The sequence below is a fragment of the Mustelus asterias genome, chromosome 1, assembly GCF_964213995.1.
Source record: "Mustelus asterias chromosome 1, sMusAst1.hap1.1, whole genome shotgun sequence".
Lineage (NCBI taxonomy): Eukaryota > Metazoa > Chordata > Chondrichthyes > Carcharhiniformes > Triakidae > Mustelus > Mustelus asterias.
The window spans coordinates 58,733,964-58,749,601 of NC_135801.1; the positions used below are offsets into that span (position 1 = coordinate 58,733,964).

General features: G+C 43.9%; 1 protein-coding gene across 1 annotated transcript in view; it reads left to right on the forward strand.

Moving 5' to 3' along the window:
* Nucleotides 1-15,638, forward strand: part of fhdc1 (FH2 domain containing 1) — an 81,830-nt gene that overhangs the window by 14,426 nt on the left and 51,766 nt on the right. The window contains exon 2 of the mRNA XM_078211221.1: nt 4,635-4,696. Within this exon, the coding sequence (XP_078067347.1) occupies nt 4,635-4,696 (62 nt within the window). The remainder of the gene's footprint in view (nt 1-4,634; nt 4,697-15,638) is intronic.

Below are 15,638 nucleotides of genomic sequence, written 5' to 3' on the forward strand. Positions count from 1 at the left end.
GTGCTGGGGAGGGGGACTGGGGAACAGTGTGCTGGGGAGGAGGTCTGGGGAACAGTGTGCTGGGCAGGGGGACTGGGGAACAGTGTGCTGGGGAATGGATGGGAGAGAGTGGGCGGGTGCCAGAGAATGGGCGAGTGCTAGAGAGTGGGCGAGTGACGGGCGTGAGCCGGGAAGAGATGGAGTTAGTGTGAGTCTCCCTTCCACCCAGTTACTCACTCTCCTTGACCCCCTCCCACACCCACTCACACTCCCCCACCCACATCTTAGAAATCTTAGAAACCCTACAGCACAGAAAGAGGCCATTCAGCCCATTGAGTCTGCACCGACCACAATCCCACCCAGGCCCTACCCCCATATATTTACCCACTAATCCCTCTAACCTACACATCCCAGGACACTAAGGGCAATTTTAGCATGGCCAATCAACCTAACCCGCACATCTTTGGACTGTGGGAGGAAACCGGAGCACCCGGAGGAAACCCACGCAGACACGAGGAGAATGTGCCAACTCCACACAGATAGTGACCCAAGCCGGGAATTGAACCCGGGACCCTGGAGCTGTGAAGCAGCAGTGCTAACCACTGTGCTACCGTGCCGCCCCTTCCAAACCCACAACCACTTCCATCTAGAAGGACAAGAGCAGCAGATACATGGGAACACCACCACCTGCAAGTTCTCCTCCAAGCCACTCACCATCCTGACTTGGAAATATATCGCCATTCCTTTGCAGTCACTGGATCAAAATCCTGGAATTCCCTCCCTAACGGCATTGTGGGTCAACCCACAGCACATGGACTGCTGCGATTCAAGAAGGCAGCTCATCACCACCTTCTCAAGGGCAACTAGGGATGGGCAATAAATGCTGGTCTAGCCAGCGACGCCCATGTCCCACAAATGAATAAAAAAAAACACTAACCCTCTCACACGCTAGTCGTTTTTATCACTTACACTTCTTTTATACTTAACAACTTATAGCTCTTGCTTTGCCTTTCTTTGGCTCAGAAATCTTTTCTTTCCTTAAAACCCCAACTGTTTCATTCATTTAACTCTTATACCAAATCTTGTGTTTCCAAAATTTTGTCATCAGCCACCTGAATGAGAACATTAGGCATTTGTGGCCCCTGAGAGAAAAGATTGGACAGGCCTGCCTTAGCACCTCCCCAACACACGATCACTACCATCCAGAAGGACAGGACAGCAGACACACGGGAACACCACCACCTGCAAGTTCCCCTCCAAGCCGCAATCTGACTTGCAAAATATATCACTGTTCCTTCACTGTCGCTGGGTCAGATCCTGGAACTCTCTCCCCATCAGTATTGTGCTATACCGCACCACGAACTACAGCGATTCAAAAAGGCAACTCATATCACCTACATTAGGGAAGTTGGGGATGAGCAATAAATACTGGCCTAGCCACCAATGCTCACATCCCCATGAATGAATAAAAACCCCCATCTACCCTCATATCCCTTCATGCTCACTCATGCAGTATCCACAATGGACAGAACTTGTGTACGTTATGATAACACTGGGAAGTCTTTGAGATGCTTGTGAAGCTGTTGAAGTGAGCAAACACATTCAAACTCCACCTCCAAAATTTCTAATCCTTTTTGGAGCTGATAAAACTGTCAATCAAACACAGGCATTCAAACCCCATTTGGTAAAAAAAAACTTAATCCTATTAAGTGGTCATAAAACTGTCAGAATAAGTAAACAACCATTCAAAAACCTCTTCAAAAACATAATCTGCTTACGAGCTCGTAAAAGCCAATGCTCACAGTCCCTTTGGCAACTCTAGCAACACTCCTGCTGAGCTGAAACTTTTTTTTAGTCATTCATGGAACATGGGCGTCGCTGGCTGGCCAGCATTTATTGCCCATCCCTAGTTGCCCTTGAGAAGGTGGTGGTGAGCTGCCTATTATTGGAGGTTTGGAGCTCAGCCAAGCTCATGGGAGTGAGGGTTGGGCTTGGGCCTGGGACGTCCACCTCCCAAATGAGATTCAATCTTACAACTTTTCTCACAAACATCTAGGGCTGAATATATCAAAGCCTGTGAAGTAGTGGAATAGTTAGCATCTGCTAAACTGCTTGAACAGATAGCTGACCTGTCAATCAATGGAAAGATCAAAGTACAGGGTACAATTGGCACCATAAAATTGGAATCTCAACACTTTGCAATGCCAAAGAGCACTTTATCCAGTGGCTAATATTCTCTAATGCATTTGAAGACTTTTTCCACTTTCACTAAACTGGTCAATTTAATAGTCAATTACCTTTTCTAAAGAAGGCTCTATTAGAAACCACTGTATTTAGACATACTTAACATATCACACAGCATTTCATTATGACAAAACATTTCTGACTCCAAACTAGGGATCCCTCATGGTTCATGACATCACTGAGCTACCGTGAACCATGTCACCTTCAGAAGACCCCTGACTCCATGAAAACAGGAGAGGATTTAAAATGCCGATCCTTTGCAAAGGAAGTGGCAAGGTTGGGATAGACTGTATGGTTACCATCCACATTCTTGTGCCACTAAAAATAGTTGCTGATGGGAATGGGGCTCGGAATCCAGGATTCAACTCTCACCTGCCATTATTATAACCTGCCTTCCTGTCTCTGTTCCAATATAGATGGAGGCATGAAAGTCTGGACCCAAATCTCTGAGGAAAAAATGATATTTGCTTTCAACTGTACACTTTGTTGAACTTGCAGTTACAAAACCAAGTTGTTCATGTTGGGGATAATTTTATACAGTATAACCAGTACATGGGAATCAGTTGACTTCAATGAGATGTGAGTTATAACTGGGACATGCAATTTGATCCAAATACTTGGGCCCAAGATACTAGGTTCAAGTATTGAACCCAGATCATTATTTAAACATTAGGGCAGATTTTCCTCTTTGAGGCAGGACTTAGCCCATTCTCGAAGTGGTGTTCCCATCTCTCTACCATATTTTCACCCCTAGAGTCAGGGATAGACTGGAGTCTGTGCTGTCCACCTGCCCAAGCAGGATGGATGCGGAAATCAAGCGGATGCCAAGGCGGCCAGGGTGGAAGGCCCATCTCTATTCACTGGAACATTGGCCCAGTTCCATAGTTGAGTATAAAGCTGCCTAGCCCTCGCCCCTATGCCCCTCTTTCCCCAATTCAGTCTCACCCACCCCACCCCCACCATGTCCACTCACACAGTACCCACTGTGTACAGAACTCTTCAGTCCGACCATAACAGATACCATTAAAAAAAAACCCTATTAAGTGGTCATAAAACTGGCAAGGTAGAACTCACAGGCACTTTGACAGCCATGTCAACAATCTTTGTTTAACTGAATCTTTTGATGGGGGTTTAGAGCTCAGCCAAGCATTCATAATGGGTTTCCATTGCACACTTGTATAAGCAAAACCTCCAGAGCTGAACACATCGAGCCTTTTGAAGTCATTAACAGCCTTCAACCATCTTTTTTTAAGCTTTAAAGCAGGGAACAGTTGTCAGAGCTGTCAATTAATGAAAAGATGAAATCACAGGGGACAATCAACAGTCAAATCTGAATATCACAATTGTCAGTGCAAAGGCAAATTTTATTCATTAGAGAAGGACAAAGCCTTACCATCAATCATTGGATTGAAACCATATTTAACTTCTCGAATATGACATGTGAAGTTGTGAACCTACATGTTAAACGGTTCCTTACTCCAGATGAGAGTTTTCCCCGTGGTTCACCAGCTCACTAAGCTGGTGTCACCCAGATCATCTTCAAAAACCAGCTTGTTTCCAGCAAAATCGAAGGGGATGTGGGTCTAAAATATCTACTCTGCAACGCAGCCAGCAAGCTGGGGAGTGCTGTGTGGAATGCCAAATTGGGAGAGACAGGAATGGGGCTGGATCATCCAGATGTGGAAGCTGCCCGTCTCTTTTTCTGCCTGTCTTTTTTATTCATTCGTGAGACATGGGTGTCACTGGCTGGCCAGCATTTATTGCCCACCGCTAGTCACCCTTGAACTGAGTGGCTATTGCCCACCGCTAGTTGCCCTTGAACTGAGTGGCTATTGCCCACCGCTAGTTGCCCTTGAACTGAGTGACTATTGCCCACCGCTAGTCACCCTTGAACTGAGTGGCTATTGCCCACCACTAGTTGCCCTTGAACTGAGTGGCTTGCTAGGCCACTTCAGAGGGCAATTGAGAGTTAATCACATTTCTGTGGGTCTGGAGTTACACGTAGACCAGATCGGGTAAGGACGGCAGATTTCCTTCCCTAAAGGACATTAGTGAACCAGATGGGCTTTTCCAACAATTGGCAATGGTTTCATGGTATTCAGTAGATTCTTAATTCCAGATATATTTTGAATTGAATTCAAATTCCACCATCTGCCGTGGCGGGATTTGAACTTGGTTCCCCAGAACATTAACTGAATTTCTGGATTAATAGTCTAGCGATAATCCTACTGGGCTGTCGACCTCCTGACATGCGTTTGCTCTACGTCAGGAGGGGAAAATCCGATCCACTGTTTCCTTATCTTTTATAAAGGGCAAACACAGCGCTGATGTGCAAGTAGGTTAAACAAAGCTTTTTAATTTTATTTTCTGCTGATGTCATTCCATCATATTTACATTATTTATTTTCATAGATCAGTATTTTGGATGCAAAAAGAAGCATGAATATTGGAATATTTCTGAAGCAATTTAAAAGGTAAGATATTGTTTTCTGAACAACACTGACTTTTATATTATCATATTTTCTTTTATGTAATGAACTCTGGTGTACTTTGGATCCTTGATAATATATTGTTTTAAAAAAATTACCTTCAGATACTTGCGCAGACCTGATTAAATATTTTGTTTAAAATTCAGGAGGTTGATGGGGGGGGGGGCGGGGGGGGGGGAGAAGTTCTATTTCTTGTCAATCTTTTTGAAAATGCAAGTTAATGTTTAATACTGTTAAGACGTCTCTTAGCAGTAATTGTTACTGCAGACTAATTCCTATATATTTTAACGTAATATTGCTTATTTACTAAAACACCAGAAAAAACAGTTATTGGCAATGATCTGATAAAATCAGATACTGTTAAGGTTCAAAAAAAAAATTAATGATTGAACTAGCTTCAAAGATCACTTGCTAATGCTCAGGCCCTTTGACATGTCAGCAACCTCTGTTTAACTGAATCTTTTGAAGGGGTTTGAGCTCAGCCAAGCATTCACAACGGGATTCCATTGCACATCTGTATAAGCAAAACCTCCAGAGCTGAAACACATTAAAACCAAGACTTAGGAGTTTAAAATATAATATGTGAAGTGTTTCCCTTAGTCACTCACTTCACAACAGCAGAGGTAGGTTGGATTATTCTATTTAGAGGCTCAAAGTCCCTGCTAATGCCTGTCAATTCAGTCTCAGTACAGTTCTCAATAGTAATTCTGATGAAAGATCGTGGACCTGAAACGTTCGCCGGAACCCTACCGCCTCGCCCGCCATGGAATTGGAGTGGGTGAGGGGTGGACAGCGGAAATGTCCATTGATCTCGGGCGGGAATTTCCAGTCTCGCTCAAGCAAGGCCGTAAAATCCCACAAGTTAACTCTGTTTCTCTCCACAGATGCTGCCTGACCTGCTGAGATTTTCCAGCATATTTTGTTCCTATTTCAATCTCAGTCGAGATGTGCTCACAAAGATCTTGTTGATTGACCACCTGTAATTACCTTCCCTGAAAAGAGCTGTACTATCAGTAACTCGGGAGATAACTGCAGTCTGTTTCTGTTTTGTGGTCTCCTTCAGGGTTACACTTGCAATGCCTAGTTCATTGTGTACATCATTGGTGATCTCTCTTTTCTCCAGCGATCCCATCTCATCATTTCTCTCCTATCAACCAACAACAAATGGGAATGTGTTATCCTTCCATGGATTATTGGTCAGGGATATTGTCTGTTGCTCAAATGCCAATTCACACCAAGTCCATCTTACACTTCATCCCTGTATTCGCTGACTGACATTGGCTCCCACTCCAGGAGTGCTTCTGATTTGACATTCTCGTGTTTCAATCCTTCCATGATCTCCCCCTTTCCATTCTCAGTAACTTCCTATAGACAGACGGTACTAAGAACACTAATTTCTATTCTGGCCTCTTGAGCATCACCAATTTTCTTCCTTTCTTTCTGCTATCAATCATTGTGCTTTCAGCTGTTTAAGCTGAAAAGTCTAGAATTCCCTCTCTAAATCTCACTGCCACCCGCCTTACCCCACTTCTCTCTAATCTCCATCTCTCTCACTTTTTAAAATCTGCCCTTTTGCCCTAACATCTTCCCGTATCAAATTTTGTTTCATACTTGCTTCTTTGAAACAGGCGGCACGGTAGCACAGTGGTTAGCACTGCTGCTTCACAGTTCGATTCCCGGCTTGGGTCACTGTCTGTGTGGAGTTTGCACATTCTCCTCGTGTCTGCGTTGGTTTCCTCCGGGTGCTTCGGTTTCCTCCCACCGTCCGCGGGTTAGGTTGATTGGCCATGCTAAAATTGCCCCTTAGTGTCCTGGGGACGCGTAGATTAGAGGGATTAGCGGGTAAAATATGTGGGGGTAGGGCCTGGGTGGGATTGTGGTCGGTGCAGACTCGATGGGCCGAATGGCCTCTTTCTGTACTGTAGGGTTTCTATGATTCTATGATTCACCTTGGGACGGCAACATCATCATTAATGAAGGAATACTCCAAACCCCTGAAACCCAGTACTTTCATCCTCCACAATTTAGGGAACTTCATCAGATGAAAATTTTAAAGTTTATTTATTAGTGTCACAAGTAGGCTTACATTAACACTGCAATGAAGTTACTGTAAAAATTCCCTAGTCGCCACACTCCGGTGCCTGTTTGGGTACACTGAGGGGGAATTTAGAATGGCCAATGCACCTAACCAGCACATCTTTTAGACTGTGTGAAGAAACTGGAGCACCCGGAGAAAACCCACGCAGACACAGGGAGAACATACAGACTCCGCACATGTAACCCAAGCCGGGAATTGAACCTGGGTCCCTGGAGCTGTGAGGCAGCAGTGCCAACCACTGTGCCACTGTGCTGCCCAGTACTAAGTACTAAATGAGACTGAGCCCTCAAAAGCCTTCCGGTTCTTCTTTAAGGGCAAGATGTGAGCAGCATTATGGATGCCTGCCCAATGTTTGCCCATGTTTAAAATTGATCCCATGCTTTTTTCCATATTTAAAGTGCGTTGGTATAAATAAAGAACAATAACCCAATCTCCGTTACAGCTTACTCCATTGATCCTATGTTGCAGAATAACAGATAGCCAAAGTCTTTGAACCTTCTTATAATTTTTCTGTGTTGTTTGGAGCATTTCATCACAGGTGTATTTCAAAGGCTTCTGCTCACATCTGCATGACTAAATCAACAAATAGTTAAAGAGTGAAAATTCTATGGGGCTATGCCAAGTACTAACTTGGTACCAATTTTACGTTAGTACTTGCCAATAGGAATGGGAGTAACAAAACCAAGTGTAGGACATGCAGGAGACTTAAAACGTATCAGGCAAGCAATCAAACAGAAGTCACCAGACGTGACTGCCCTTCTCAGCTATGTTCACCAATCAGACTTGTACACATTGTTTTGACTGAGTTGGGAATTTCTACTGAGCATTTTGCGCAAAGTATAACAATATACTTCTGCCAAAGCTGGGAAAGGAAGAAAGAAACAAAAGCAAACTTAGCGCAAAGAAGAAAGGGAAGATTTGTGATCGACTTGTGATAAGCTGGCATGTTTACAAATTGAGAGAAACCAACAATTCTCAAAACAAAAATGTGGGTTTGTCCAATGCAATTCTAAGCAGCATCAAACCTCACCTCCCTGGGCCATAGTGTATTATCAACAATGGTTGTTATATGTTGCCCTTGATTGGAGGAACTTGCCCTGGCACAACCACAGGATCAACATGCAGTTTTCAGCTCAGCTATCCATAGAGCATTTGAACCCAGCTATATGGCCACATCTTTCCTGCTTGGCATTGCATGACTAAAATGTTGCATTATTCACTCATGTGGAGTCCATTTAATCAAACCATCAAAGCATCAGGGGGAGGCTCCACAAGCAATTTTAATGGACAATAAAGTGGTCTAAATTGATTGTGATTCCATTTCCTTTCCATCAGGTTCACGTTCTCTTCCTGTTAGTTCTGTTTTTGACTTTTGACTGAGAAAGCGTTCTTTCAGTTTTCTTCTCCTTCCCCCTCCATCTTTCTTGAGAGTATTAATTCCTCACTGGGCTATGGTTTCTGAGCATCAGTCAATCTCTGATACTTCACTTAGGTGTCTACTGATCTGCGAACCTCCGTTCTGATCAACGAATTCATCAAGGATAGAAAATGGGGCTATCCTGGTCTGTGCAACTCAGCTCCCTGAACATGTGGAGGCATTGGAGGAGAATGCTTTTACTGTTGTAGTCAATGACATTGCAAGTAAAGGGAACAGATGTATTCACTGGTATACTGGGGGCCTGATGGATGGCACTGTGTCTTTGGGGCAATGACTTACTGCAATCTCTTAAGATCACAGATTGACGTACATTGTTTCTAAGATTATGTTGTGTAGACTTGTTACCTCTAACACTAGCCTAATGTCGTCTAGAAAATTATCAGGCATTAGATGTTCCAAGTCAAACTGATTAGAAATTTGCAAAGTCTTCAAGTGGACATTTCTTGATTGTAGATACATCACCCATGATAATTCCAACCTTTTTCCCTCAATCTTTCGGCTTCCAAAACAAATATTCGGTGTCACCTCAACACTGCTTCTTGATTGATTTATTATTGACTCCTTTCTTTTCTACCTTGTGCTGTACTGTGCTGTGGGCGATGGCCATTCTTCTCGGCTTGTTCTCAGGCTCCTAAATGGCAGACTGCAAGACATCCCTAATATCTGCAAAACCAAGAGTAATAACAAGTTATTAACATGCAAGTGTTAATTATTAACTAACCAGTGTTCTCGCCAATATCATTGCCATTTGGGCTTCTGATACTGCTTATTGCATGTGTTAAATCCTTATCTGCAGTGTCCATTTCACACTGGTTAAATGATTGTGCAAAGTGGATTGGATTCTTGACTTGATTAGGTATACAAGGTTAAGTAGCCCCCCTCCTCCCTCCCCCAACTGGCTCTCGTGATGACCGCTCCCCAGTGGCACTTCCTGGGACCAGAGATCTGCTGTCCATATGATTGGCTGGTCGGCCAACAGCTTTCAGAGGCAGGACTTCCTCTCTAGATTGGGGAGGAAGTCTTGTATCAAGCCACTTAAAGGTCCACTGCCGACTGTTAAACGTCTGTGGGTTGAGCCAGCTGAGTGGGCAAGGCTCGTCTCCATGTTTACACTGGGAGGGTGGGGTGGCAGGGACCTTGGCTGTGTGTAAGGCCAGGATGTTGAAGGCAGGAGGCAAGATGATGTGCTGCATTGTAGCAGTGTTCATGTTTGCATTTTGAAAAGTGTGTGTGGATATGCTTCCTCTACCAGCATTCTTACATCCTCGAGCATTAATAAATGTTCACATTGTGGTGGTGTTGTTGTGCATTTATTTGTGTTGAGTTGTCGCAACTATGGCAAAATTCATATCCAGCACCTCCTCCAGTCAAACCTAACCAAAGAATCTTCCATTTGAATTTCTAGACTTTCTCAAATGCATTTGTATAGATGGCATTTTCTGGGAACAGAGTGTGTTGTTATTATTGAGCAAGAACTTGGAGCTCAAGGGCCTAATTTTGAATTCGCCATGTTTTTAATGAGTCATTTCCCAGGCTTATTTTGATTCCATGGCTTAATTAACCACAATAAATAACCACACACGATCACACCATGTACTATTCTTGCTGCTCAGCAATGAATACACTCCAGCCCTGTCTTTTCTGTTGAAAGATCGCCATAGACATTTCTTTAGACTTCACTGGCTAATGATTCTCTTATGTTCAAAATGTCCCAATTTACTCCCCCTCTGTGTTATTTTGAAAAGAGAAATGTCATTTAATAGGTGACTGCTGAAAGGTCAAATTATTTGATAAAATTAAAAATTTAAACATGAACATCATGCAGTCCGTTTTCACCTTTGTTAGATATTTGAATGAAGATGTGTTGAAGCTCGAGGAAATAAGATACAGTACAGTATCTCCTAGCTAGCATTACTGCTTGCCGTTTCCAAGACTGCTTACCTGCACTGCAATTGTAAGAGAAGAAAATGCTACAGCAGTGACCTAATTATGGGTGAAACTGAGTCTGAGATCTCGTCCTGATGAAATTGAAATTAATTTGAGTAGTTTTCCCATAGTAATACATTTTTGGCACCAATGATCATGCAGATATCTTGGTAGCTGTTTGTTTATTCAATTTTTGAATCATAGAAACCATAGAAACCCTACAGTGCAGAAGGAGGCCATTCGGCCCATCGAGTCTGCACCGACCACAATCCCACCCAGGCCCTACCCCCACATATTTAACCGCTAATCACTCTAACCTACACATCCCAGGACTCTAAGGGGCAATTTTTAACCTGGCCAATCAACCTAACCCGCACATCTTTGAAGAAACTCATCAACCAGTAAGCAAAAAGACACACAAATATGTACAATCTTTGCTTCACACTGTTAATTTAGTTCATCTTTTAAACAGTTTAGTGTACCACAGTGAGGTGGAAACTGTTCATTTGGATCAATGATGGTACTCACTATCTGGGCTGTCATTTACAAGTGTCCATCTTATTTAAGATCCTCGGCTCTGTTAGTTACAGTAGCTCCGGCTTGTCTGTGTAATACAGGAAAGCTTAGCTCCATGCATAACCATTGACTGCTGTTGCCTCTTCACCACACAGTAACTTCTAGTCTCCCCACCTCCCTTGTTCATATGATGTCAACTAAAAAAACGCCCTTTCTATACTGACTGGACTGAAAATGCTGAGATGACCGATCCTGCTTCATTGGGCTTCATACTTGTCTCTGAGGCAGGGCAATAGGGGTTCAAATCCCACGCTGGAAACTCAAGCACAACATCTAGGCTGACACTCCAGTGCAATCCTAAGGGAATGCTGCCCTATTGGAGATGGGGCTGCAGGTGAGACATTACACCAAGGTGCAGTCAATTCTGTCTGTTGGATATGAAATATTTCTGTGGCAATATTAAAGATCAGAAGCGTTGCTGCAACGTTGTAACCAGTATCCATTAATCAGCATCACCAAAAATGTTATCTGACTGCTGTTTGTGGAACTTTACTGTGCTCAAGTTGGCTGTGGCAGTTTCCTATATAATACTGACTGCACATCAAGAGTAATTTATTAGCTGTGAACCTCTTTGGGGTGTTCTGAGAATGGAAAGACTAGTATAAATATCCAGTGGGAGCAGATAGCTTGTCTCAAGTCAATTAAAGTCCTGAGGGCCGTTAAGTGACTTTGAGGTGAGCTGGCTAAGTGGAGGCAGGCTTACCCCTAATTTATACACCCTCCCATGTAAAAATTCAGCTTGTTAAATCAATGCTAGGATATAGTTCCATGGGCACAAGTGACAATCCTTCAGCCGTGAACAGAGTTGATAAGTGTTGGTAGGTTACTCAACTATGCGCTAATTTTGTGACTTTGCTAATGAAATAGAATCGTACCCTCTTCTGTGGCACCTTTTCTTGGTATGTACCATCCAAATCTTGTGTATTGCATATCGTCTAAAAGGTTACAAAATGAACTTTTCAACAACTATTTTAGCTGTTTTCAAATGGGACACTGTTAAGGTCCTAAAGTTGGCTCTAAAGCCTGGCAAAGTGTTATGGAATGATTATGATCCATTTCTCCCCATTCGACCTGGATGTTAGGTGGAAACAGAGTTAAATATGGCTGTAGATAACAGCCTGCAGAGTCCTTAAGAGTGTGGATTGTGGTGTGTGAGGTGACTTAATTAGGCAGGATGCAAAATCTCGATTTCCTAATTAGTTGAGATACAGAGATAAAGTCAGCGGCCTGTTTGTGGCCTGTCAGGCCTCTCACACCGGCCTGTAACAGGTTCCTCCTCATGGAATATTCATATTCATTAACGGAAAACTTTTAAAATCATCTTCTACTTCCAAGATAAAGTCAGCAGTGTGCAAGAATCTCATGGCACCCGGTTCATATCTGTTTAATGGTGGTGTGCTAGTTGGCTTTGTGCAGTTGTGTGTAAGGTCAGCAGATTTTCTTATTAAATTCAGAATCACCGAATAATTACAGTGCAGAAGAAGACCATTTGGCCCAACATTCTGTACTGACTCTCTGAATGAACAATATGACAAAGTGCCTTTCTCCTGCCTTTTCTCCATAACTGTACACTTTGTCTCTATGCAAATAATTTTCCAATACCCTCTCAATGCCTCAACTGAACCTACCTCCACCACACTTCCAGGCAGTGCATTCCAGCCTCAAACCACTTGCTGTGTGAAAAAGTTATTTTCTTCTGCAAATCACTTTAAATCTGTGCCCTCTCGTTCTTGATCCTTTTACAGGTGGGGACAGTTTTTCCCTATCTCTTCTGTCCAGCCCCCTCATGATTGTGAATATCTCTAACAAATCTCCTCTTAGCTGCCTTCTCTCCAAGGAGAGCAGGTCCAATTTACCCTCATAACTGAAGTTTCTCACCTCTGGAATCATTCTTGTAAACCTTTTCTGCACTCTCTCCAATGCATTCACATTCTTCCTTTGGTGTGGTGTCCAGAAGTGTACACAATATTCCAGCTGAGATCTAACTAGTGTCTTGTATAGGTTCAGCATAACCTCTTTGCTCTTGTACTCTATGCCCCTATTAGTAAAGCCCAGAATATGATATGCTTTATTGACTGCTCTCTCCACCTGACCTGCCACCTTCCCTGATCGAAGCACCCAGGTTCCTCTGCTCCTGCACCCCTTTAAGAATTTTACCCCTTATTGTATGATCCCTCCATGTTCTTCCTCCAAGAAGCTTCACCTCACACTTCTCCGCATTGAACTTCATCTGCCACCTATCTGCCCAATCCACCAACTTGCCTATGTCCATTAGAAGTTAATGTCCTCCTCAAAGTTCACAATGCTTACAAGTTTTGTATCATCCACAAACTTTAAATTGTCCCCTGCACACAAAGATCTAGATCATTAACATATATCAGGAAAAGCAAGAGTCCCAAGACTGACCCCCGGGGAGCACCGCTACAAGCCTTCCTCCAGCCTGAATGGCTGTAATAGGGGCACGGGTGGAATTCCTGTCCACCTTGCAGTGAAGTTGTTTGGGTCGGGGTGTGCGGAATTCCAGTGGGAAGGCCGTCCGTGCAATTTTATTTTTTGGCCACTGTTTCTAGAAGCTTCCCTTCCACCAAGATTCAACTGACCGGTCTGTAATTGCTGGGCTCATCCTGCCAATATTTACATAGAACATAGAACAGTACAGCACAGAACAGGCCCTTCGGCCCACGATGTTGTGCCGAGCTTTATCTGAAACCAAGATCAAGCTATCCCACTCCCTATCATCCTGGTGTGCTCCATGTGCCTATCCAATAACCGCTTAAATGTTTCTAAAGTGTCTGACTCCACTATCACTGCAGGCAGTCCATTCCACACCCCAACCACTCTCTGCGTAAAGAACCTACCTCTGATATCCGTCCTGTATCTCCCACCACGAACCCTATAGTTATGCCCCCTTGTAATAGCTCCATCCACCCGAGGAAATAGTCTTTGAACGTTCACTCTATCTATCCCCTTCATCATTTTATACACCTCTATTAAGTCTCCCCTCAGCCTCCTCCGCTCTAGAGAGAACAGCCCTAGCTCCCTCAACCTTTCCTCATATGACCTACCCTCCAAACCAGGCAGCATCCTGGTAAATCTCCTCTGCACTCTTTCCAGCGCTTCCACATCCTTCTTATAGTGAGGTGACCAGAACTGCACACAATATTCCAAATGTGGTCTCACCAAGGTCCTGTACAGTTGCAGCATAACCCCACGGCTCTTAAACTCCAACCCCCTGTTAATAAAAGCTAACACACTATAGGCCTTCTTCACAGCTCTATCCACTTGACTGGCAACCTTTAGAGATCTGTGGATATGGACCCCAAGATCTCTCTGTTCCTCCACAGTCTTCAGAACCCTACCTTTGACCCTGTAATCCACATTTAAATTTGTCCTACCAAAATGAATCACCTCACATTTATCAGGGTTAAACTCCATTTGCCATTTTTCAGCCCAGCTTTGCATCCTATCTATGTCTCTTTGCAGCCTACAACAGCCCTCCACCTCATCCACTACTCCACCAATCTTGGTGTCATCAGCAAATTTACTGATCCACCCTTCAGCCCCCTCCTCTAAGTCATTAATAAAAATCACAAAGAGCAGAGGACCAAGCACTGATCCCTGCGGCACACCGCTAGCAACCTGCCTCCAATCCGAAAATTTTCCATCGACCACCACCCTCTGTCTTCGGTCAGACAGCCAGTTACCTATCCAATCGGCCAACTTTCCCTCTATCCCACACCTCCTCACTTTCATCATAAGCCGACCATGGGGGACCTTATCAAACGCCTTACTAAAATCCATGTATATGACATCAACTGCCCTACCTTCATCAATTTTTTGAATAAAGGCATAACACTTGCAATTCTCCACTCCTCTGGCACTTCCCCTGAGCCGCGAGAAGACTGGAAGATTATGGCCAGCACCCATCAAAATTCCATTCTCACTTCCTTCAGTATCCTTGGATGCACCTCATCCAGTCTCAGTACCTTGTCAACTTTGAGAATCGATAGTTTATGCAATACCTCATCCTTATCAACTTTGAAAGTTGATTACTTTTCATGAATGTTTATTACTTTTTAAAAATATATACTTTTCTAATTTACAGCTAATTAAAGACACTCCATAACAGTAATTTCCAATGAATTTTATGGTTTTCCTGTGATGCCACTGTCCCAATTCTTTTTCAAGGCGAGTTTTCCACCCATGTCCCTTTCTGCACAGCTGCTCCTGATCCTGACCCAAGATAATCTCACATCATTTGCCCATGCACCGAATTCCCAGATGAATACGAGTCACTATTCCCTCGGTCTCCGTCTCAATCCCTGTCTTCTCGCGCACCCCTTACACAGCACGAGGGAGGGGGGAGCAGGAGGATGGCAGCTTGCTGGGAGGCTGGGGAGCAGCAAGGGTGAGTCAGTGGTGGGAGGTGGTGGTCTGGAGAGGGCTCACGGGCTAAAGGAGTGGAAAAGGGATCCAGTGATGGACAGAGGGTGGGGTCAGGGACATGGAGTAGTAAAGTGGGAAGAACTTGGCATCCTAGGTGTGTTGGTGGGGAGGGTTGCTAAGAACAGTCAGTCAAGGTAAGAAAATGAGGGGCTAAAGGTTTGTGTCAGTATTGTCCAAATGTGTGCCTACTTCACAGCGTCGACTGACAGATTCCCTACACAACACAGAGTTCACCTACATCATTCCAATATCCCCGCAGAGAGTGGTCTCGGACAATAATGCATGGCAGAGAGGGCCAGCAGAGCCTGCAAGTTCAGCAGTGTGTAACAGAGCAGTAAAGTACAAGATTATAGATGCTAAGATGAACATTCAATAAAGTAAATGTCCCAAACTCCCCTGTGACCAATCACTGCGCGCCATCCACAGGCCATGCCGGTACACTT